This window comes from Diaphorina citri, unplaced genomic scaffold (genome assembly GCF_000475195.1).
Source record: "Diaphorina citri unplaced genomic scaffold, Diaci psyllid genome assembly version 1.1 scaffold470, whole genome shotgun sequence".
In the NCBI taxonomy this organism is placed as follows: domain Eukaryota; kingdom Metazoa; phylum Arthropoda; class Insecta; order Hemiptera; family Psyllidae; genus Diaphorina; species Diaphorina citri.
In genome coordinates, this window is record NW_007377905.1 from 38,213 (window position 1) to 63,748 (window position 25,536).

General features: G+C 39.9%; 1 protein-coding gene across 1 annotated transcript in view; it reads left to right on the forward strand.

Annotated features, from left to right (window-relative positions):
• Positions 1-25,536, forward strand: part of LOC103509128 — a gene marked incomplete at its 5' end in the record, with an annotated part of 65,409 nt that overhangs the window by 33,332 nt on the left and 6,541 nt on the right. Inside the window, 19 exons of the mRNA XM_026823536.1 lie at positions 4,319-4,479; positions 5,299-5,434; positions 9,937-10,133; positions 10,565-10,654; positions 10,967-11,281; positions 11,628-11,782; positions 16,371-16,689; positions 17,164-17,377; positions 18,878-18,896; positions 19,855-19,993; positions 20,327-20,494; positions 20,797-20,964; positions 22,171-22,299; positions 22,969-23,072; positions 23,202-23,247; positions 23,437-23,580; positions 23,929-24,032; positions 24,422-24,455; positions 25,303-25,446. Of these exons, the coding sequence (XP_026679337.1) occupies positions 4,319-4,479; positions 5,299-5,434; positions 9,937-10,133; positions 10,565-10,654; positions 10,967-11,281; positions 11,628-11,782; positions 16,371-16,689; positions 17,164-17,377; positions 18,878-18,896; positions 19,855-19,993; positions 20,327-20,494; positions 20,797-20,964; positions 22,171-22,299; positions 22,969-23,072; positions 23,202-23,247; positions 23,437-23,580; positions 23,929-24,032; positions 24,422-24,455; positions 25,303-25,446 (2,786 nt within the window). The remainder of the gene's footprint in view (positions 1-4,318; positions 4,480-5,298; positions 5,435-9,936; positions 10,134-10,564; positions 10,655-10,966; positions 11,282-11,627; positions 11,783-16,370; positions 16,690-17,163; positions 17,378-18,877; positions 18,897-19,854; positions 19,994-20,326; positions 20,495-20,796; positions 20,965-22,170; positions 22,300-22,968; positions 23,073-23,201; positions 23,248-23,436; positions 23,581-23,928; positions 24,033-24,421; positions 24,456-25,302; positions 25,447-25,536) is intronic.

Below are 25,536 nucleotides of genomic sequence, written 5' to 3' on the forward strand. Positions count from 1 at the left end.
TTTTTACCACTCATAACCTTTTTCCCCCTACATTTCCTTGGCCGCGCTCGACCCGTGTGCCCCTCGAGGAAAGTCTCAGCCCCTTGGCCTGCTGCCTAGTGTACTCTATTGACATTACATACATATTCTAATCCGTTCTCTCCCTTTAGCATCACGCTCATTATCCCAATAGGGCAGAACCCACTCGCGTTCGCGAGGGCTGCCTTATTACATATTTTATTATTTTATTACGCACCCGCGAGCGCCCCGTGTTGCGCTATCGCGCGGTCGCGCTTCATACACTGTTGGTAACCCGTTAGTAATTATAACACGCTCTTAAGCGTTATATCGTCGGCCGTCGGAAGACGTCGAGTTTGGACTTGTCAAGTGTGACACGGTCCCGCACAGAACATAGTAGGATTGACCCCCTAGCGGCAGTCCCTATGTGTGGAATTCTAATCCACAACTAACAGTTACTCTTCAGGGGGTATGCAATTATTCCTTATTTCAAAACTCCTCCTGCACCTTCCCGACTCGTACGTCGAGGTAGCAGTCCGACGGAGGCCAGTCTCGAATTGGGACGGGTCGTGCGTAGGTAAACCGATTCCCTCTGCAACCGATAAGCCCATCCTCATGGCACTTGCTCGGGGAGTCCCTACGCGCGCACCCGCACTCAATCTTAATAAAGAGGACAGATCACTGCGTAATCTCGTCTCCTCATCACTCCTACAGATTCTTCTGGAACCTTGTTCGAGTTTCCCTGCGCCCGCTGGAGCGGCCAGGACGCTACACTCATCAAGGATACTCATCACTACCCGCGATCTATCGCTTACAAGGCACGCACGCCACAAGCTAATTAGACTGGCAATTACCTTAGGCGCAACGCACACTAGTGAAACGCGTTTCATGAAACTTAGTTCATCTTAATGTACAGTACATTGTACATAATGTACAATGAGGTTCGTGAAACTCAGTTTCACCAGTTAACCTCTATGTTAACCAGTTAACCTCAGCTCTATGTTAACCTTATGTTCGAGTTTCGTTAGTGTGTATTGCACCTTATTTATACTTACGAGTATATTGCCATTGTTTTTATTCCCACAGAACTCCCAGGCTCAATCTCCTCCAGGAGGTTCATTCAGTTTCAATCCCATAGTGGGTAACTCTTCGCCTGTCATGTCAGGCATACTGCCACCTCAACCCTTGCTCATACCCAGTATGCCTGTGTATAACTCACAAGGTAAGTTTATTTTACTATTATGCCTGTATAGTGTACCTGCTTCTACAACTACCTGAAAATGGCTACTTTCTCTGTGGTGTATAATACATATCTCTAGTAGCGCGGTCAAACTTTCTTGACTTGGCGGGGCGGAGAGCTACCGCGTTCATACACACAGTTGATGACCATTTGATTTGATTAGGTAGGATTTTTTTATTCTATTCTTCAGAACAATTCAATCTCGAGCTCAATAAACTTTGTTTGAGCTGAACCCTCCTCGTGTAAAACTTTAGCAGAATAGCTCAAGTTTGTGTCGACTGAGGAGTGAACAGCTCAGGTCTATGGCAATTAATTCTTTCATAGATCTTCTTTTTTCTTATGACAATTGCTTCTTGTTCCTTTCGAGCTTTAAGCTTCAAGTATGTGGATGATCTTCTCCAGTTTTCCAAGCATTTTTGATTTCCATTATGGTATTTTCAAATGTGCCTGTGTATAACTCGAATTCTCAAACAAGTTCGGATGAAATAGAACAATACCCCTATCCCTGGCCCAAAATAAACCCCACAATTGAGGAGCTGGATGCAAAAAGGGAAATATGGATTTTTTGCCCTTTTTGCGTAAAACGGTTTTTTGAATAGAACGTGGTGCGCTCTATCTTCCAGCGTTTGAAATGCAGTGATAACTTTATTTTCGATGAGGCCGTGGTTATGAACAGGGCTGAGATAGGCCATTCTGAGATGTTCTTGGCAAGTGGAAAATGATGTGGTAACTTAACACAGAGTTTTATTTGCACGCCCATAAAGAGACCGAGGTCTTAGTACACTCCGTTTAATTCCCATAGTTCATTTTAGAAATTCAATTTCAATTAACTCAGTGGCTTTTGCCCACTCGAGCATTTCAATTACTTTTCTTGCATTGCCCTATTCTGTTCACGTGCAGTGAACCAGAATTAAATTATTACTTACCTTTGTCACTTGTCTTTCGAATTACTTATTTATTACCTTTCTCGCATTGCCATTACCATATTCTGTTCACGCGCAGTGAACCAGAATCCGATTATTACTTACCTTTGTCACTTGTCTTTCGATTTACTTACTTATTCTCAATTATCAATTTCAATTCTATTCGCTTGTTCGTTTTGTTATTCACTCTGAATACCCACCAATATTCCACTTAGATTAAATTTAGCCGTAAGCTGTTTTTGATTGTCTTAATTCACACTCAATAAATTATTTGTTCTTATATGTTTATTGTTGAAAAAGTTAAAAGCCATCTTATTGATTTTCCCCTTCTATTTCCCCGAGACCCTCTACTTACCTATACTTACTTATCGCATTCGATTTAACCACCCACGTTGCTCTACCGATACATTATTCTCTATTATCAACCTATCAATACAAAAAACAATCTAGTGCTCTCATTCGACTGAGATAGCCCAGGCTTCGGTATTGATAGGACTCAACTCAACACATCCTATCTTTACTATTTGGTGCTTTCCCGGATCCAGAAACCCACACATCCTACAACCCGAGGAGCCCATCACCTGCATCACCTTTAGTTTCAAAAAATAACATATGAGTTTAAGACTCGAGCTCATGTGGAACTTTTAATTAAAGTTTACCCATGAACAAATGAAATTTTTCCGTTCTTCTCTCCTTTCCCTTTGTTCTCCTTCTTCTTCTCCTTATCATTCTAATCCTTCTTCTTCTTCTTCTTCTTCTTCTAATCCTTCTTCTTCGTCGTCTTCTCCTCCTCCTCCTCCTCTCCTCTTCCTCCTCCTTCTTCTTCTAATTCTTCTCCTTCTAATCCTTCTTCTTCGTCTTCTTCTTCGTCGTCGTCGTCGTCTTCTTCTTCTTCTTCTTCTTCTTCTTCTTCTTCTTCTTCTTCTCCTCCTCCTCCTCCTCTTCTTCCTCTTTCTTCTCCTTGTCTTTCCCCTCTTTTAAACATCACAGAATTCTAAACTTCTTAGAAAGATTTTAGATGTTTTGGTAGGTACCTATATGTTAGGTAGGTACTTAACACATTTTGCTTCGTGTAAATTAACCTCGCCTCGGGGAAAAAATTGCAGAAGAGGAAAGAGGTGGAGGAGAAAAATCTCTGCAATGAGTCTTGTGAGGAAACCGAGTGAATTAGACAATCTGATTGGTCGGTTTTAATGGGTTAAAATTGGCCAATCATCAGATTGCTAAATCAATTATAAGGACCAAATCAACGAGGAGAAAAGAGTTCTAGATTCCATTTTTGATTATGAAGTCAAGAGCTGCAAGAGGATCAGAATGCAATCTATGAAGTGCTATGACATTTTAGATTCATATAAAGCCGTAAAAATAAAAAAAAAAAAATAAATCGGATTGATATAGCGGTTAAAAAAAAAAAAAAAAAAAAAAAAAAAAAAAAAAAAAAAAAAAAAACAAAAATTTTTTTTTGGGGGGGGGAAAATTTTGTTGGGAAAAAAAAAAAAAAATCGATAGCATTTTGTTAATGGAGAGGGAAAATTTGTTGATGGAAAATATTGATATTGTCAACCTAGTAGGTACATACCTATTTCATAATCCGTTGTATTTTACTACTATGACTGTTTAGAAAATTTTGTTGTACCTAGGTACATAAAAATGAACAAAAAAGCTAGTATTGTTTTATTTAACAATAGTTGAGATTTCCCGAGAGTTCCCTATTCATCCCTATCCATCTATACTCTATACTCTATAGCATTGCATTCTGCATTTTTAACCATTTTCTCTCTCTCTCTCTCTCTCTCTCTCTCTCTCTCTCTCTCTCAAATTTTCTCTTGTTTTTTCCCAAAAATGAAGAAAAAAAATGTCAAAATATTTCCTTTTTCGAAATATATGAATTAATGTATTCGTAGCATCCTTTGTTTGTCAGTCGAGACTATCAGCCTACCATTGTACGTACAGTAATCCTAGTCCTAGTAATCCTGAAAGAAGAAGTTTGATAGAGGGAACTGTACCTAACAACCAAGGACTTTTCGTCCCGAAATTCCAAGAACAAACCTTATCTTTTCACTCTAGATCAACGGCAAAATCCGGCCATTGAGAGACATTTCGAAGGCCTTCGACCTCACCAAAAATTATTCCCACGTTTTGCCTCTTCTGTCCTCAGCTTCCCACGTTCGGCGGGTTCGAGTCCCGTCCCAGGCTTCGGATGTAGATCAGTTCCTGGATGACCTCTTCAGTCCTGTCCTGGATCAGCTGTCCGACGCAAGGTCGTTGGCGGCGTCAATCAAGGGAGGAGGAAAAGCCACTGGTGTGGCCACGCAACAGGTAATGGAAAGCGAATCCTAGTAGGGTTAGGACTACAGGGATTAGGTCTTTAGGGTCAGGTCTATATTAGAGGTTAGGTCTTCTTCTTCTTCTTTTCTAGTGGTGCATACTGCTGCGATGGACCTACATAGGATTACATTTAACTTTAAGCTAAGTTTAGTTTTAATAGTAATTACTTAAGTTTTAATTATAAGGCCTATTAAAATTAAGATAAAATTGTACACACCGAAAGGTATCAATACAATAAAAATATTATTATTAAGGGTCTCTAGGGTCAGGTTCACGGTATCATGTTGACTCTATTTTGGTCGGTTGTTCACTTCTACTTCTAAAGAAACACAGAGTGCATTTTAGCGTGAGCCTGCAGAGCTGGGGCATAGTATAGGTCTATTGGTTAAGGTATTTTTTTTTTTTTTTTTTAATTTAAGATTTTTGATAGAGGGAACTGTACCAAACTATCTACTGAGGTATTATTGTCCTGAAATTGAATAGAGAAGAAATACAGGAAAAGAGAAAGCCAGCCGTTCCGCGAACGAACCTTACCTGTTTAGGATATAGTCCGTACCCGCGATCTATCGCTTACAAGGCACGCACGGCACAAACTAATTAGACTGGCAATTACCTTAGGCGCAACGCACACTAGTGAAACGCGTTTCATGAAACTTAGTTCATCTTAATGTACAGTACATTGTACAATGAGGTTCATGAAACTCAGTTTTTCACCAGTGTGTACTGCTCTATGTTAACCTTATGTTCGGGTTTTCGTTAGTGTGTATTGCACCTTTACTTACGAGTACATTGCCATTGTTTTTATTCCAGAACTCCCAGGCTCAATCTCCTCCAGGAGGTTCATTCAGTTTCAATCCCATAGTGGGTAACTCTTCGCCTGTTATGTCAGGCATTCTGCCACCTCAACCCTTGCTTATACCCAGTATGCCTGTGTATAACTCACAAGGTAAGTTTATTTTACTATTATGCCTGTATAGTGTAGGTACCTACTTCTACAACTACCTGAAAATGGCTACTTTCTCTGTGGCGTATAATATCTCTAGTAGCGCGGTCAAACTTTCTTGACTTGGCGGGGCGGAGAGCTACCGCGTTCATACACACAGTTGATGACCATTTGATTGGATTAGGTAGGATTTTTTTATTCTATTCTTCAGAACAATTCAATCTCGAGCTCAATAAACTTTGAGCTGAACCCTCCTTGTCTAAACCTTTAGCAGAATAGCTCAAGTTTGTGTCGACTGAGGAGTGAACAGCTCAGGTCTATGGCAATTAATTCTTTCATAGATCTTCTTTCTTCTTATGACAATTGCTTCTTGTTCCTTTCGAGCTTTAGGCGACTAGGCTGGCGAGACTGTTCTTTAATGACACTTAGGCCAGCCACTCACTATATCAGGTAGACCTGACAGGAGGGCCTGATCAGTTTTACCTGTCAGGTCTACCTGATAGTGGGTGGCTGGTCTTACGAATATAGGAGAAAAATCTCCAACCTTTCCGCGTTTTGTAAGGCCGGCCATTCGCTATCAGGTAGACCTGACAGCTGACAGGTACACCTGAACAGGTGCGCCTGATCAAGTCTACCTGATAGTGAGTGGCTGGCCTAAGTAAAATTTCCATTCTGTATTTTGCTCTTCGCAAAAATTATAACCATTAGAAGAGTTGTTGTGACGTCAAGATTTGCCGAAAGGTGACATCAGGTTGAATGACTTTTAACTTTTAATTGATTTTATCAAATCCGACCATCAATAAATAAATAATCAATTAGAATACCTATTTAGCATTCAAATCTGACTATTTTACTTAAGTTATATACAAAAAATGGATACTTACGAGTAGGTTTTTATATCCCGACTCGGAGTTTCGTCTATTTCATAGACATTTTCAAGGGAAACTTTATATACCTATAACTTAAGTAAAATAGTATTTACAAAGGATGTCAAAATTAAATAAATTCATCAATAGTTCAAATCTGAACAACCTCAAGCCACGGAGCCACCCTTTAGTTTACGAAAATAACATATGAGTTTAAGACTCGAGCTCATGTGGAACTTTTAATTAAAGTTTACCCATGAACAAATGAAATTTTTCCGTTCTTCTCTCCTTTCCCTTTGTTCTCCTCCTTCTTCTCCTCCATCCTCTTGTGTTTCTCCTCCTTCTCCTCCTCCTCCTCCTCCTTCTTCTTCTTCTTCTTCTTCTTCTCCTTTTTCTTCTTCTTCTTCTTCTTCTTCTAATCCTTCTTCGTCTTCTTCTTCGTCGTCTTCGTCCTCTTCTTCTCCTCCTCCTCCTCCTCATTCTAATCCTTCTCTCTATCCCCTTCTTCTTCTTCTTCTCCTCCTCTTCTCCTTGTTTTTCCCCTCTTTTAAACATCACCGAATTCTAAACTTCTTAGAAAGATGTTAGATGTTTTGGTAGGTACCTATATGTTAGGTACTTAACACATTTTGCTTCGTGTAACTTCTTCGTTAACCTCGCCTCGGGGAAAATATTGCAGAAGGGGAAGGAGGTGGAGGAGAAAAATCTCTGCAATGAGTCTTTCGGGTTTTAAAAAAAGATGAGTGTTCCATTACAGCGTTTTTTGTAAACATACTTTTCAAGGATTTTGATGAAAAATTGAAAACTTTAAAGTTAAATAACTCAGTTTGATGATTTTCATTTACTGTCCTTTTTGCACCCAGCTCCTCAATTCTACTTGACCTGTTTTTCAACCTACGTATCCAACAGACTACGTCATTTCAAATGCCTCTACATTAGGTTGTTTCAATAATTCAATACCTACCTACCTACGTACCCACCTACATTATTTCAAGTACCTACCTACCTACATTAGTTATTTTAAATGCCTGCATTATTTCAATGCTTTTTCAAGTGACCTGAAAAGAGCTTCGAATTATTCAATGTTCGAAATCAAAATTCATCTAATCCACTTTAATTTCTAGCGGAGTGTAAAAATCATTTGATAACCAAATAGGTAGGTAAGGTGGGTAGGTATTAAATGTGAATAAGGACCTTGTTGAATCATGCGTTTGTACTTTGTATTAATTCTAAAATCGTTGCCCTCTTCCTAATCCAGGTTCGTCTCTCGGGAATGGCAATATTTTTTGAAACCTCCGCCCCAAAAGAAGACCGTCATAGGAGAAAAAAGTAAAAATTCTGGGGGAAATGTTATACCTACTCTAATGCCTGCCACTCACGCTCAGACAGTCTGACAGACCCGGTTCTCACAATAGGCTTCAAGTATGTGGATGATCTTCTCCAGTTTTCCAAGCATTTTTGATTTCCATTATGGTATTTTCAAATGTGCCTGTGTATAACTCGAATTCTCAAACAAGTTCGGATGAAATAAAACAATACCCCTACCCCTGGCCCAAAATAAACCCCACAATTGAGGAGCTGGATGCAAAAAGGGAAATATGGAATTTTTGCCCTTTTTGCGTAAAACGGTTTTTTGAATAGAACGTACGTGGTTTTTGAATAGAACGTACGTGGTGCGCTCTATCTTCCAGCGTTTGAACTGCAGTGATAACTTTATTTTGAGTTACAGCGTTTTTTGTAAACATACTTTTCAAGGATTTTGATGAAAAATTGAAAACTTTAAAGTTAAATAACTCAGTTTGATGATTTTCATTTATTGCCCTTTTTGCACCCAGCTCCGCAATTCTACTTGACCTGTTTTTCAACCTACGTATCCAACAGACTACGTCATTTCAAATGCCTCTACATTAAGTTTCAATAATTCAATACCTACCTACGTACCTAGATTATTTCAAGTACCTACCTACCTACATTAGTTATTTTAAATCCCTGCATTATTTCAATGCTTTTTCAAGTGACCTGAAAAGAGCTTCGAATTATTCAATGTTCGAAATCAAAATTCATCTAATCCACTTTAATTTCTAGCGGAGTGTAAAAATCATTTGATAACCAAATACAAATATGGAGGTAGAAAAGGTGGGTAGGTATCAAATCATCAAATTTAATGTGGGTAAAGTAGGTACTTCGTCGAATTATGTATATATATATACGTTCGTACTTTGTATTATTTCTAAAATGGTTGCCTCTTGCCAATCAGGCTCGTCTCTCGGGGATGGTAGGTAATATTTTTTGAAACTCCCGCCCCAAAAGAAGACCGTCATAGGAGAAAAAATTCCATGGGGGAACTGTTATACCTACTCTAATGCCTGCCACTCACGCTCAGACTGTCTGACAGACCACAAACGTTAGAGGTCTGTCAGACCCGTTTTAACGTATGTGGCAAAAAAAAAAAAAAAAAAAAAAGCTCGAGACCCAGGCCAAATTATGTATAGTTTCGGAATGTATGAATGTATTCATGCTGGTTTTTGCCCGTCAGCCTATCAGCCTACTATTGTACGTCCGTACATTAATCTCAAAAGAAGGTTTGATAGAGGAAACTGTAACATGTAACAACCAAAAGGTCTTATCGTCCAGAAATTCCGAGAACAAACCCTATCTTGAATTCCCTGTACTTCAACGGCAAAATCCAGCCCTTGATAGACATTTCGAAGGCCTTCGACCCCATCAAAAGTTATTTCCACGTTTTGTCTCTTCTGTCCTCAGCTTCCCACGTTCGGCGGGTTCGAGTCCCGTCCCAGGCTTCGGATGTAGATCAGTTCCTGGATGACCTCTTCAGTCCTGTCCTGGATCAGCTGTCCGACGCAAGGTCATTGGCGGCGTCCATCAAGGGAGGAGGAAAAGCTACTGGTGTGGCCACGCAACAGGTAACGGAAAGCAAGTCCTAATAGGGCTATGTCTACATTATGGGTATGTTCGCGGATTTCGTGATTATGTTCGCGGATTTTGCGATTATGCTCGCGGATTTCGCGATTATGTTCGCGGATTTGGTGATTTTGTAACACAGGTAACGCTAAAACCGGCCCTTCTATGGGGACAGACAGACACCGAAGCGAATACAATAGCCCGCCCACTATACCTTTTGTTATTACTATCGTAATAATAAAGGAAGGACGGGCTAAAAATGTTGACATACTTTGTTAGTTGCTTCATTGGAATGAAGGTACCCAAACCCAACTAAAAGAGAAGAAACAGAGAGGTAGAGAGTAGAGATACTTACCTATACTTACTTACCTAGTTGATACAACCTAATTGGACATGTGTACCGACTTACTATTTACTAAGTTTTTTTTTCTACTTTTCTACTATTTCTAATACTGATTGCTTGGTAAGAAGATTGTAAAATACAGGTTTCAGAAAAATAAGCATAGAAGTCAGATATTGACTTCGAATCGAAAGAAAGAGAAAAAACACCTCTGTATGTCTATAATAGTCTATACCTATTAGGAAATGCTGAAAAACCATGAAACTCTATTTCCTATTAGTTTAGGCCGGGCTGTGCGGCGCTTTGAACTCTTGACGTTCGCGCGCTTTTCGGCACACTTCATAAATGAAATTAAACTGAAATTTCCGCTCTTCCAGGCATTAGTCTACCCGCGGGTAACGGCCCTACCACGCCCACATCTGCCGGGACGGGCGATCCGTCCAGTATGATAGCATACCAAGCTAACCTCCAACAGGCCTTCCTTCAGTCGGCCATGGCTCAGAACATACAGATTCAGCAACAACTGTTCGCGCAGAACCAGGCCCTCCAGCAGCTCCTTCAGCAGAGAATATCGGTGAGCAATCTCAACTCAAAGATGTTCTTACGTGCATACTAGCTTCAAAACAGTCGAGATCAAAGATGTTCTTGTGTGCATACTAGCTTCGAAACTATTGAGATCAAAGATGTCCCTTAGTGCATACTAGATTCAGAAATAAACCTCAAAGAAGTTCTTGAGTGTATACTAGCTTCAAAACTAAAACTCAAAGATGTTCTTGTGTGCATACTTACTTCAAAACTATGTTGTTTAAAGATGTTAAGATGTACATAGTAGCTTCAAAAATGACAGACTCGAAGATATTTTGCGTGCATACTGGCTTCAAAATTGTAAAACGAAAATGTGCATACTATAACGTTTATTACTTCGCACATTCCGTCGCTTTTAACTAGGTATTATTACTCTCTTCTCTTTATCTTTTGTTGACGGTCCCCCATATTTTATTTCAGGTGACGGAGCCACCTGCACCCTGGCATGGACCTGCCTCTCCCGGAGCCCCCGCCCTTAACAAGTCCTCCCCCACCAACTCTAAACCACAGGTACATACATATGCAATATTTATTGTTTGTACTGGGAATAGATGAGAATTAATAGTAAAGGAGGCACTTAGTAATACTGTGATATCTATTAAAGTTGTGAAGAAGCTGTCTGCTTTACCACAAATAATTTATGATATGATTTGAATTGATTTGATAGCAATTTACTGGGGTTAGTAAGTTGTCCAGACATACAGCTGCCTGTTTACTGTTACCAGAAAGTATTTATGATGTGATTTTATTTGTACGGGATATATTAGGTGTAATGAAAATACTTAAAATTTACCAACTTTTTAATATTTATTGTTTAAACAGGGTGTACCAGTAGGTTCCCCGCACGCCACCTTCACCTCCGTCCTCTCCGAGCTCAAATCCCGTCGCTCCTCGTCCGATTCTCCCCCTCCCCTCCTCATCCATCGCTCCAATGGAGGTGCTCCCCCACCCCCTCCTCCCATGCCCCCTCCACCAGACTTGGCCGACCCCAGTGAGGTGAGGCCGTTCATGGATCCCTATGGCCGGGCCAAGACGGTTCGCATTGGGAAGTGGAGATGGCCTCCGCCTCAGGGGGACAATTCGGACAGCTCGTTCCTCCAGTTCAAATTGAAACAGCAACGCAGGAAACACTCGCAGGTGAGAAATAGAACGATATTCATATTGATAAAAAAAAGAGGGGAAAAAATGCACTTACATTTCGATTGCAAATATACTTACTTTCTGGTGTTCTCGTGTTGATCCAGAACCTAAATTGGAAGTATTGTGTCCCTTAGAGACATACTACGATGATGATGAGAGACATACTATGGGATGGGCATGCTACGACACAGACTACATGAGTCTAATGTAGCAGTTGTTTCCTTGTTTCCCACTAAACCCACAAATATGTTTGAAGAGGCGTTTGTGGTGCACAAAATATTTTAGAGGGGCGTTTGTTTCACCACAAAATAATTCACATTTCCTCTTCCATTTCCTTCTCCAGGAGTTAGGAGATCCTCCAGAGAACGGAGTTGTGGAGTGGGAAGAGTTCGAGATGCAGTCAGAAACCCAGGGACCCGTAACCATGGCAACCTCCACGCCCAATCTCAACATGAACCATCACAACTCCTCCACTGAAGTACACAGAGGATCCTATAAGTAAGTACACTTCAATAACTTGCACCCAATGTAAATATAACCCTCCAGCACTGAATATTCTGGTCTGATCTGGTAGATTATAATAGATCAGTACCGAGGTACTTTTTGTCAATAGTGCTTATGTATGCTCTTGCTTAGGTGAGATTTTCAAGGAAGAGCAGAAAAATCTGGTGTGAACATCACACGACATTCCTCATCCTATTGAATGATGCGCTTATTTTGGGTGTTCTTGTTCTTATAGCCAAACTTTTATAATATCTCTAACCGTTCAGACGGTATCACTGAAAACCGCCAAAAAACGGTTAAAAACCGCCAACCGCAGCACCTATCTCGACCAAACGTTTTGTGTTGCATCCTTGTCACATTTGTGAACTACATACCAAATTTCAAGTCTCTTAGCAGTTGTTTCATTGCTACGAAATACAAACGGCTGTAACTTGGAAGAAGAATTATGTATGTATGTAAAAAAATAATAATAATAATAAATAAATAAATAAGTAAATAAACTTCTTTTTTCTCATTCCAGTGGAGGACCAATCCGACTTCTCCACCCCCCAGTCCCCTCAACACCAGGGTGGAGGCACCAGTACCGTACACGCCCATCAAGATAACCACGCCCCCTCTAACAACGTGCCGGCCCCCCATCTACCCCACCATAACTCCGGCACCGATGTGTCCAAGACCATCCTGTATCCGCCCCTGAGCTCGGCATACTTCGCGTACAATCGGGTCACGTGGAAACTCAACGTGAGGAAAGAGGTAAGAGAACAAAGAAACCGAGTTTTAAGGTTTTTTTCTGAAGATAAAGCAGAATAGGTGACGCCAAACCTGAAGGTCATAGAAAATGATTGAGAGGTCAAGAGAAAGAACGGACTAAGTCACATATACCTCGTTTCGAGATGATTGGAGTTAAAATCTAGAAGTTGAATATGGATTAAAATCTAGAAGGCTGGCGCCTAGTTAGTTTGGTTGGTAGTGCGTCTGCCTTGCAAGCGTTGGGCCGCGCGTTCGAATCCCGCCTGGGGCGGATTTTATCCTGTACGGATAATGCTTTTTCGGAACGGCTGGTTTTCTCCTATCCTGCCTTCCTTTTCTCTTCGATTTCGGGACGATAAGACCTTAGCAGTTACAGTTCCCTCTGTCAAACCTCTTTAAAAAAATTGTCTGAAATCTATACTCTGTCGTTTTGGCCAACCAAATTTTGGCAGTCCGTCAAGAAAATTAATTTTGATTATTTCTCTACAAACATAATTATGTCTACATAAACAAAATTATGTCTACATACATAATTATGTTATTTTATGTCCGCAGGTATTTTCCCCCAAGGAATCTGTGTCCAGTCCTCTGGTGCTTCATCTTGTATTCTGTCAAATAGTTTCTGATACGTTAACCCAACCATCACCTCGTATCTCACCTGAAGAACGCTCTGAAATGATGCAGGTAACCTAAGCCTAGCCTAACCTAACCTAGGCTAGCCTTACCTATCCTAACCTGATCCTGAACTAACCTAACCTAACTCAAGCCTAGCCTAACCTAAACCTAACCTAGCCTAACCTACCTACCGAGAAAAAGTAAAAAATACATCATACGTATATATTTTTTTCTCCCGTAAATTATTTATTACAAAGACTTTTTTTTTTTTTTAATCCTGCCTACCAATACTTTTCAATGGGAAATAAAAACTGAAAGCTGGTTTTACTCAAATACAATACAAATGTTTTATTCAATACAATTATTCAATTAAAATCGTTGAAATTTAATAAATATAATAATTCAATTTTTACGAACTTCTTGAATAACAGCTTTCAATTATTCTGTAACAATTCTGTTTGAGTAGTATGCTGTGTAGGGATTGCAATGCGGGATCCCGCAATCCCGCAATCCCGCAATCCCGCGGGATCCCGCACCTTTTTCCAATCCCGCAATCCCGCAGTTTTTAGCTGCTGGATTTGCGGGATTTGCGGGATTTTTCGGAATTAATGGATCCATGAATTAAGATAAAAATACCACAAAGAAAAGGTTTAAAATAGGTCGAATAACCCTTTTTTATGAACTCTACAGGCACCTTGATTTTTCTGTCTACAGGTAGTCTGGTTTCAAGTAGAATAGAATAGAATAGAATAGAATATACCCTGTTTACACTGCCAGAATGAGACTGAAAAGTCCCTTTACTCTCGCAGTCTAAACAAGGTCTCATGTATTTGGTACAAAATAGGTGTATTTTTTATAAATTAAAACCTTGCTTAAATTTTTTTTTAAAAAAAAAAAGTGTTTCTTTTGTTCTCCTGTTCTCCTGTTTCTTTTGTTCTCCTGTAGTGTTTCTTTTGTTCTCCTGATTTGAAAGGATGATATTGGTCTTGCAAATCTTGTATTTCTATCCATTCCTCCTAATCCGTTGAAGCAGAAAGAGCTTTTTCAGCCGCTGGTTTAATATGTTCTCACTTGAGGACCAGACTGTCAGACCAAAGTTTGTCAAGTTTATGCTTTCTGAGATCTCACTTTCACATGAACAAATGAAGACCATCAACTGACCATGGACCATGCCTACATATTGACTAAGATTTAATTCATTTGACAATTTTCACCTACTTTCATGAAATTTATTCATCACCTAGCGCTTGTCAAACTGTGGACTAACCTGATAAGCTGGTGGTTTTGTAAATTGTATATAATGCCGTTTGAATTGGAGGAACTGTAGTGAACTTACTTTTTTTCTGAAGAGGTTTGATAGACGGAACAATAGTCTTATCGTCCCGAAAGCGAAGAGAGAAGGACAGGATAAGAGAAAGCCAGCCGTTCCGAGAGCGAACCTTATCTGTTGAGGATTCTTCCCAGGCGGGAATCGAAGCCGCGACCTAGCGCTTAGACGGCAGACGCGCTACCCTCCAAGCTATCCTGGCTGACTAGTGACTACTCACAAAACTTACGGAAAAGATGATCGAAGGGGGGCTGCGACATTGACCCCAAAAAGTTTGGCAACCCCTGTCTATTTCTGATAGTAATGGATCTGCGTTCATTGATTAGTACCTTAGTACCTGTAATTAGTACCAGTAGTGAGTAGTTAGTAATAAACCTGAGTACTAGTGACTAAATGAAAGCCTATGCAGTACCTAGTTATAGTGCGTAAATTAAAGCCTATAGGAGTACACTGGAGTGAAAAAAAATAGGGGCAGTTTACAGTTCCATTCCTTTAGGTACCCTGGCAGTATTTTCTACACGTTTTATTCCCAGGTCCTTTGTATTTGGGCTAAAAGGAGCCTACATTTTTCAAAAGTATTTTTTTTTTCTTTACAGTAGATACTAGGTATGTATTTGGGTTTCTAGTTGGCTCAATTGGACAGTAGTAAGCAGAAAAGAACCATCCATAAAGGGAATTGTCTTTTGGGTGGTTCTTGTCCAATTTTCAAGAGAAACAAGGATGGTTATTGAATAAGTTGCAAAGTCAATCTCTCACCGAACTTTTTGCACGTACATGTAGCAATGAATTGAAGTCTGGTAGGAGGACAGACCAAGTACAAGATTACCAGTAATAGATCAGTTGCGCTTACTTGTGGGTGATGTTGCAAAGTCATAGAGCAAGAAAAATGAGGACCAACGGAATTTTTTCTTTTTCTTCTACGACTTCTAAAGCCCGAGATAAATCGATTTAAAAAATACCGGTAAATCGTGAACTTTGACGTCACGGCATACGCTCCCGTAGGCGATGACGTCAATAATTATGACTCCCGCTTCGTTTGTTTGTGCGCAAGCGTTTGTGCGCATTTTGACGTGAAATCTGACGTCACAACTCTTTGAACTTTTTTCATTAGAACAGCAATTAAAAATTGAATTTTCGACCTTCAAAAGTTACTTTTTTGAAGTTTCGACCTCAGATTTGGATTTTCACTACTTTTTACATAGGAATCAACCATTTATTAATAATATTTACCCATTTGCAACTGCTCCATTCCAGTACACCGAACCTGTAGTACTTGGTAGTCTTGGTATAGACTGAAACCTCTTTACCTCTCAGTGGCCCACAGTTAGCTAACACTGGTCTAACTAGTGACTGCTTATTGGATATCCACTAATTATTATTCTTCAGCTCGCGTTTAAGATTCTAGTTTTGCGATTATTGGATCTATCTACTTTGATAATTTATTCTGGTCGCGTTTGGATACTAGTTTGCGTTTTGCGATCTATTTATTGTTGATATTATTTTTTTACAAACAAGTTTTAATGTGACGACTACGCTTTCTCTTAACTGAAGGAAGTGAGTTTTAAATTTTAATCTCACATTTTTATTAATTATTTTTGAACCTGACATTTTATTATTATTATTTTCTTTAATGTTATTAAATGTTATTTTCCTAGTTTGCATGACCATCCATCTATCTATTCCTTTTTCTTATCATAATTTCGAAACATTCAATTCTATTTAAATGAAAATTTGCAGTGTTTTTCATATCTGAATTTTGCGTCTGATCGGATCTAAATATTTTACTTTTCATCCTCTCCGCCCCTCCTCATTTACTTTTCCCCTCTCCTCATAACTAGTCCCCCCCCCCCCCCCCCCTCATTACCTTATTTCCTCCTCTTCTCGTTTCAGATCGTTGGAGGTCGGCGCGGCTCGGCCATCTCCGGGCAGTGTCGGAAAGCTTCGTATTTCGTCGGAAATGAAAAGCAAACTCGAAATGGTCACCGCCAATCACAGCCTGCGCTCGACGGACGGCAAGAATCAGCGCCCGTCCGCGCTACCGAGCGCGATGGCGCCTAATAAGTTGGACTCAGATAGGCGCCTCCTACTACAGCAACAACTGGCGGGCAGATGGGGCAGTATGGACTCTGTGGACTCAAGAGGGGCGGGAGGGGCTGTGGTGAAGGAAGATAGATCTGATGTGCAGACCACCAATATTGTACGTAGTCAGGTGAGAAAATGTTTATTTTATTTTATTTATTAGATAATTATTTTTTTATTTTAAAGACTTTATGGCGTGATTATCTTCCACCCAACCAATAAATAATAGAATACCAGCCTAGTTAGCTTGGAAGGTAGAGCGCCGGCCTTGTAAGCGCTAGACATTGGGTTCAATTCCCGCCCAAGGCAGACTTTATTCCCATCCGTGGCACAAGCTCCGGCTTTTACGGATTGGTATACCATTTGTTAACTATTTATGTGATGAGAGAATTGTTCTGAAAATACAATAAATGGAAACTTATACATGTATCTAAAAAAAGATAAAGTTCATTCTTGGAACGCCTGGCTTTCTCCTATCCTGTCCGTCTTCTATCTTCGATTTCGGGACGATAAGACCTCCGTTGTTACAGTTCCCTCTATCAAACCCGTTTAGGTGTTTAGACAGCTCTAATGTTCCCCTATTGCTGGTTTCTCCTCCCTGCAGGTTGAAAAGGTATGGCGTGGTGCCCCTCCCCCACCCGTGGTTCCTCACCAAATGTTACAGGGTGTCCCCAATGGTAATGGACCACCCTCCAGATCCAGTAGCTTCTACGATTCCCACTCTACACCCCCACCTCCTATACAGCCGGTCAGTCGGGATCGAACCCCGAGACTACAGGCCTTCCAGACCACTGACCAACACCATCATCATGCGCATAGTAAGTAAACTTTCACTAGGGATAGCCTTAAAAAATTATAAAGCACTAGGGATAACCTGTCTGGCTGGGAGACTACAAACAGGTAGGGCTGGGAGACTACAAACAGCATACCAGCTTGAAATCTCCCTTGCTAAAGAAATAGCAAAGGTTGAGTACGAAGGGCATCCACTCGTAGGTAATTTTTTGTGACTAAAACAAAATGTCAGCCCAAAGCAATCACTTTAAGGCTAATTGAGAGGCTGACAAACACGCCGACCCCGTCTGAACATGGGTAGAGGAGGATAAAAAGAAGAAGAGCTTTAAAAAATCAACCAAGTTTTACTTATTTACTTAAGTGTTGCACTATCAAAGACTCGGTAACTCTGTCAAGCTCTGGGCTCAATGCCATTCAGAAGGTCCCGGGTTCAATTCCCACTATGGACAAAAATTTAAACTCGGGCTTTGATTCCAAATATTTCAACGGGTTATTTTCTGGTATTCTCGTGTTGACCCTGCATCGTTGACCCAGCCCATCTGATGAGAGGCATACTACGAAACAGACCACATGAGTCGTTTAACCCTTAAGTTCATACCGTATCACATATGATACATGAACTTCTCGGTACCACTGCTGCGATCTGTTGGACTTTTTTTGATTTTTTCGACCCGATTACATTACTTTCCTTCCTATAGGATAAGGAAAGTAAAAATGAGATCTAGGGAATTTTTCTTTCTTTTTCTTATACGACTTCTAGATTTCGATTTTTTCCCTCGTTGGTACAAGGAAAATTGGTGTCTTTATTTGTAGGGACCTATCTATGTAGGGTATCATAATCACTGAATGGAAACAATATAGGGGGGATTTCCATGTGCCTAGATTGGCTCTATGTCTAGGTACGGTACCCAGAGTTTCAATTTTAATTATTAGGGAATCCTCATTACGATCATCAGGGCCGAATCTGAAAATTTCTGGTTGGGGTCATTTCCAATCTGAGGTTTCAAATATGTGTGTACTTTAAAAATGAAAAATTAATAAATGTGTAGAGCGCAGCTTCCTTTGCTCCTGTGGCGACCTCTCGTGGCTGATCTGAACTCAAATCTTTGTATCCACAAGGCGTTACATAGAAGTTCCCACTTTCCCTACTACTCAAGCTTAGTTACAACTCCGTTTACCAGAATCTGAGAACCATGTCCAGCTGCTCCAGAGTCCAAGGCCCTACTAGCACCCTAATCTGCTCTGTAGTGGCTAAAAGTCTGTGTTTCAAGCTCATCCATTAGGGTCGAGTTTTACCACCGTGGATTGTCTCAGGATTGAGTTCAATCCGATGTTGACCTGGGTATAAGTATGTTATTGTTATTCATGTTATTAGTGCTTTATTCAGACAGGACGAATTAGGACGAAGTAATAGGAAAATTCTTGTTTCATCTCAATCCCCCGTTGGTAAAGTCCAGCATAAGGGAAGGCCCCTCATTTGAAGCAGGCCCCTTAATATCCGCCTCTGTTTTTCGCTCTGGTTCAAGTCACGGCTCAGAAGATTCAGTAATCCGTGACTTTTCTAGGATTTACATTGCAACTCTAATACATTAGGGCAACTCTAATACATTAGGATGAACTCTAATACAGTTCTATTTCTAATACATTAGAAATATACTTCTGTCCATAGCCTATGAAATTTAATGAACTCTAATACAGTTCTATTTCTAATACATTAGAAATATACTTCTGTCCATAGCCTATGAAATTTAGCGTGTAGTTAACATATGTAGGTTTGTAATAGCATTTGTAATAGTTATCTACCTGTTTTATGTAATCTATACATGCACTCTGCATAGGTACCTACTTACTACCTGGGTGCCTGTTTGGTGTGCATGTGTATCTAAATGATGTGGATACCTAACTTATATGTTACCTGCCTACCTAAAAAGGCCATGTTCTTTTTTTAATTTAATTTTTACCACGTACTTTTAAGTGTTTTATTATTTTTAAGTGTAGTTAAGTGTAGGGACTTGTATAAAATGGGTAGCCCCCGTTAATTTAAATAAAATTAAAAAAAAAAAAAACACTAAATAAAATCTTACATAGAAAACGCAGGTTCTCGTTTCTCCACAATTTCCATCTCTGAAGTATAAATAACACTTCCAAATTCTTGGCCGGCACCTGAGAGCTACATATGTCTAACTGATGAGTTCCAACAAGAAGGAAACGCGTCTTAGGCTGCTCTCAGGTGTTGGCTAAAACGTCCCTGTCAGTTGTGTCACTAGTCAACTAAATAATTTGGAAGCACAGTTGGTTCAGTGGTAACGCATATGCTTGCTATTCAGAAGGTCCGGGATTCGTAAAAAAATGCTGATTGCTTTTCGGACCTGTACCATTTTTAACGTCCTGTAGAACTCCTAAGGTCTTTAGTGACGAATGACGAGGGTTTCACCCTCCATACGTGAAATTTATAAGCCATTTTTAGTCTAATGTATTGTAATAATATCTCTGGTATTTTCAGTTTGGAGGACATAGCAGAATCGGTAATGTCCAAGACAGGATCTTCTCTACAAGTGGTGTTACAATCAGGAGAGAAGTTCCCCATACATTCCCCCCGAGCACGTCAAATACACGTCATGCTACATGCCTTCATACGAGAGGTAAGTTTTTTCGAATTGAATCGAATTGAAATAGCTTACTTTTAAAAAAGAGGTTCGATTCAATTCAATTCATGACTTGATGCTTGTTTAAGAGGTTTGACAGAGGGAACTGTAACTGCTAAGGTCTTATCGTCCCGAAATCGAAGAGAGAAGGAAGACAGGATAGGGGGAACCCGCGGTCCAGCGCTTACCTATAAGGCAGACGCTTTTTTCTCGTTTTTTTTTTTGCTCTCCTGAAAAGTTCACTTTTTGGAGATAGGTTTTCGTGTATTGTTTTCTACCAAGTTATGCACAATATCAACCCCTGTGTGTTCCGCTGTTTTCTTCTCCTAGGGCGGGGCCGTTCTCCAAATGCAGCAAGAATCCCGTCTAACCAAACAATGGCTGAATGAGGCCCATCACACCCCGGACAACAGGCCCTCCCCTTCTCCCCTCCATCCCTCCCACCCACACCATGTGGAGAGTAGGAAACTATCTCTCAACCATAGTCCTACCCCGATGGTAAGTAACTTTTTGCTTGCCTTTTGATAACTGCTAGAGGGCAGGCAGGTAGGCAGGCAACAAAAAGTAAATAAGTAAAACGTAGGTATCTATCAGGATAGCCTCTGGAAGTCTGGATGAACAAGTCTAAAGCCTAAATTTATTTTTCTTGTGGAAGGTTTTCTGTGTTATCCAGGATTTTTACCCCTCTGAAGTTTTTATTTTCTCCTCTCTGCCTGAAAGAAAAATACAAATTTTAGTTTCCCCATCAGTTAGGATTAAAAATATCAACCCCTGTGTGTTCCGCTGTTTTCTTCTCCTAGGGCGGGGCCGTTCTCCAAATGCAGCAAGAATCCCGTCTAACCAAACAATGGCTGAATGAGGCCCATCACACCCCGGACAACAGGCCCTCCCCTTCTCCCCTCCATCCCTCCCACCCACACCATGTGGAGAGTAGGAAACTATCTCTCAACCATAGTCCTACCCCGATGGTAAGTAACTTTTTGCTTGCCTTTTGATAACTGCTAGAGGGCAGGCAGGTAGGCAGGCAACAAAAAGTAAAAGTAAGTAAAACGTAGGTATCTATCATGATAGCCTCTGGAAGTCTGGATGAACAAGTCTAAAGCCTAAATTTATGGCAGGTTTTCTGCCATAAATTTCTTGTGGCAGATTTTCTGTGTTATCCAGAATTTTTACCCCTCTGAAGTTTTTATTTTCTCCTCTCTGCCTGAAAGAAAAATACAAATTTTAGTTTCCCCATCAGTTAGGATTAAAAAAAAAAATCTTTGAAGTTTTTTTTTTACCATCAGAGATTTACCCAAAAAATTCCAATTTTGGGACTTCCCACAAGAAAAGAATGACAGAATGACTTCCAAAGTCGATTAGTTTTATGAATGCCGTTCACATTTTGTGATTATGCAATGTGCAACATTTTTAATAATAGTGGAGACGCCACTTTTTACTTTTTTTAAAAAAAGAGGTTTGACAGAGGGAACTGTAACTGCTATGGTCTTATCGTCCCGAAATCGAAGAGAGAAGGAAGACAGGATAGGAAAAAGCCAGCCGTTCCGAGAACGAACATTATCCCATCAGCTTAGTTGGTAGGATAAAATCCGCCCGGGCGGATTTTATCCTACCAACTAAGCTAACTAGGCTGGCAAAAAAGATCTTTTATTTTCACTGCCCTGACGCAAAGACCAGTCCCTATAATATTTGGTTCATCTACTACACCTCAAAGTTTCCATTATTTTCCCTCAAGTCAAACCATTTTTTTTTTATCAAACAATGTAAAACAAATTCAAACAATACCAACTTGGTAAAACTCTCACCCTGCCTCCTCCCCTGATAACGAACGTGTGAAGTGCTGAAGTTCAGTAGAATCATTTCAGCTAAGGTTACACTTCTTGCTGATAGTCAAACTCAGTCCAGCTTTAGTCCAGATTGATTGACCCGAAGAAGAGAGTTGTGATTCTGAGTTGTGGTAATTTTGAGTTGTGACTAGTTCGGAAGAAAATTAGGACTTTATCTGTGTGTTGTGCCGTCGTTAATGGTCGATTATGCCGCTGCAAAAGGTGAGTGAGAGTGCCTTTGCTGTGTCATCTGGCAACCCAGACTTTGGGTAGCTCATCAATAAATTATTATTGATTTAATTGATTGTTTCTCTCTCTAATTATTATTTTTTTTTCTCTCTCCCTCAGCTTCTGGAGCAGTATGGAGTGACCATAAGCAACATGCACACCGGTCAACACAAGGCGAGCACGAAGCGTGCAGTTCTGGACATGGCGCGACACTGGCTTATGTACTTCTCGAGGATATTCAGTATTTCCGTAAGTGTTCATATTCATTGCTCATGTACTTCTCTAGAATATTCAGTATTTCTGTACGTATTCAAAACTTTACGGTACCTATTTCATAAATTGAACAAAGTCGAAGAGAAGTAGGAGAAAAGATGAGATGAACATCCCAAAAAACCTTATGTCGTGTTAATATAGGCCGGCCGGCGCGGAGCTCCAAATTCTTGGCGTTTAAGTGCTCCCGGCACGTTTGATAAGCCAGCGGTTCACTAAAGCTAAGCAACTTTGCGCGTCGTTTGTATCCGAATGGGTGACCATTTGGGCAATCGCATGCTGCTGGCTTTTCCCGGCTCCACTCAGGCTGGGTGAGGTAGGTTGTCACCGAATGAAGGGTAATATTCCCGTCATTTTTTTAAATAAGTTTCCATTTATATTTGATTGACAAAAAAAACTCAGAACATACATTTTTCTTATAAATGGTATTAACACGGCGTAATTGCTATGGTTATTTTTTATTTTATATATTTTGATTTACTCTTATAACAAAATGACTAGGGCCATGTAGATTATGTCTATCCTCAAGCCCTGTACAAATACAATTACAATTACCCATCCGTATAAGCAGAGCTTGTGCCACGGATGGGGAAACATACTGCAGTTATACAGTGTTTACTGATTTTCAACATATCGTTTGTTTCACAGGGAGGACATCAGTATCCAGATGTTCAGCTGGTAGCTATCAGTCATTCTGGTATACGATTAGCCAGACTGGATTTGAACCATCTCAGAGTTCTACACAACATTAGGTGAGTCAGCGCTATAGCTAAAGCCGCTACAACAACAATAACAGTCAGCACTATCGATTGAATCAATATTTCATTATAGTCTTTATCGAAATCTCGACAAACCTTGAAACTCTTATTTCGTGTTAATAGCCTGGGCGGCGCTTCATTCAGACTCTTGACGTTCATGAACCTCCCGGCACGATTGATACTTATTTATTTTGTTATTATTATTATTATTATTATTATTATTATTTTATTTATTTTATATCATTTTAAAGAGGGAACTGTTTTTACTTTCCTTATCCTATTTTAGACTGTTCCGTTTAACCAAACAAATTATAATTTCTTGTAAATTCTAATAGTTCTTTCCGTCTTATCATTCCAGATTGAAGACGATGGTAAACACTCCCTACTCCAGTTCGCTATGCATCATTTCCGACAGTTTGAAAACCTCAAGACTGCCACTGGCGAATTAACCACGGGCACTGGACACAAGAAATCCTCGTCTGATTGGACCTGGCGAGAACAGGTAATAGAATAGAATTTAATGTATAGGTAGTAGGTAATTCAGATAAATGACTACCCGATGACTCGAAATTTGCTAAAGAAAACAGAGCCCTGACGAGACGAAATGACCATTTCTCATCTGGTCTCGGACGCATCTGTTTGAACTCATCCAGAAAACGGATCCCAAAATCAGTAGTGCACATTTTTTTTTTTTTTTTAAAGAGGTTTGACAGAGGGAACTGTAGATAACTGCTATGGTATTATCGTCCCGAAATCGAAGAGAGAAGGAAGACAGGATAGGAGAAAGCCAGCCATCCAAATTCTAACCATGTATAATATTTAACTAAACCTTCCCCTTGGTTTTTTTCAGTTGGACCTGGTCAAATTCACATGCGTCCCGATTTCGGAGCCCCTGCTCAAGTTGGAACCGCCCCTGGCTGAAATAGCAGTCGAGTGTTTCGAATGTATCATGAGGTTCATGGGAGATCTGCCGACCATCTTTTTCTCCTCCTCTTGCCTCTTCTAATTGTTGTGTATCCACCCAGTATTTACCATCACCAGTCCACTCTGTATTCTGGTTGCTAAGGCAACATCTCAATAGATAGTTTCCCTGCCTTAGATAGTTTCCTCTCTTCTCTGAGCTTTTTCACTGTCATTAATTTTTCCAATAAAACATCTTCGATCTTACATTTATCCTTCACTTTACATATGAGTTCTTCTTCGTTCAATAAAATACACAAAATTGGTGGATGTGCTAATTCTAATACTGCTTCCAGTCGTTTTTCTCTCCCTCCTTGTGAATATGACATTTTTTAGTATTTTTATTGAAGTTTCTATTTCTCTCCTTCCTTATCCTTTTTCAGGACATTCCAGTCAAAAAGTCTGAATAAGTTGCGAGTATTATGCCTGGAATTGTGACCACAGATCTGTAAAATGGCAAAACTTTTTTTTACCTACCTAGCAAGGGAAATAAAATTTTTGAGGAGTGAAGCAGTGAAGTCTAAAATTTCGATGGACAAAGTCCAACAGAGTTGATCAATAAAAGAGAATTTGGATAATATCATCTAACTCCCTGCAGAGCGCTAAAAGCAAAGGCTAAAATTTCATTTCACTCAGGTATTAGGTAGATTTGATGAATAAGTCATAGGCAGTTTTGGTATCAAATTACCTTTCTCTCTCTCCCTTTCTCTCTCTATCTCTCTCCCTCTCTCTCTCTCCCTCTCTCTCTCTCTATCTCTCTCCCCATCTTTCTCTCTCTCGCTCTCTACATAAGATAGCGTCTATCCATTAAATTTTGTGTCAAATTCTCAAAATTAATCGAGGAAAAAAAAGATAGATAGAGAGAGAGGGGAAATAGAAGAAGAGGAGAGAAGAAAAAGAGAAAGAGAGAGAGAGGGAAAATAGAAGAAGAAGAAGAAGAAGAAGAAGAAGAGGAGAGAGAGAGAGATAGGAGAATCAGGAAGAGGAAGAGATGAGAGGGAAGTGTTTAAGTTAAAAAGAAAAAAAAAAAGAGTCGAATGAGATTATATTGACATTTGATAATGAGAATGAGGTCAAAAAGAGAAGAGAATGATTGGTTGATTGGAAGCACAAGAAAAGTATGACAGGATGACTTCCAAAGTCGATTAGTTTTATGAATTCCGTTCACATTTTGTGATTATGCAATGTGCAACATTTTTAATAATAGTGGAAATTATAATTTCTTGTAAATTCTAATCTAGTTCTCTACGTCTTATCATTCCAGATTGAAGACGATGGTAAACACTCCCTACTCCAGTTCGCTATGCATCATTTCCGTCAGTTTGAAAACCTCAAGACCGCCACTGGCGAATTAACCACCGGTACAGGACACAAGAAATCCTCCTCTGATTGGACCTGGCGTGAACAGGTAATAGAATAGAATGACTAACTCTTCCACCTCAGCTTCTCCACTGTTTAGAATTTTAGTGGAGAAAAAATGGCCCAAGTAGCGTCAAGA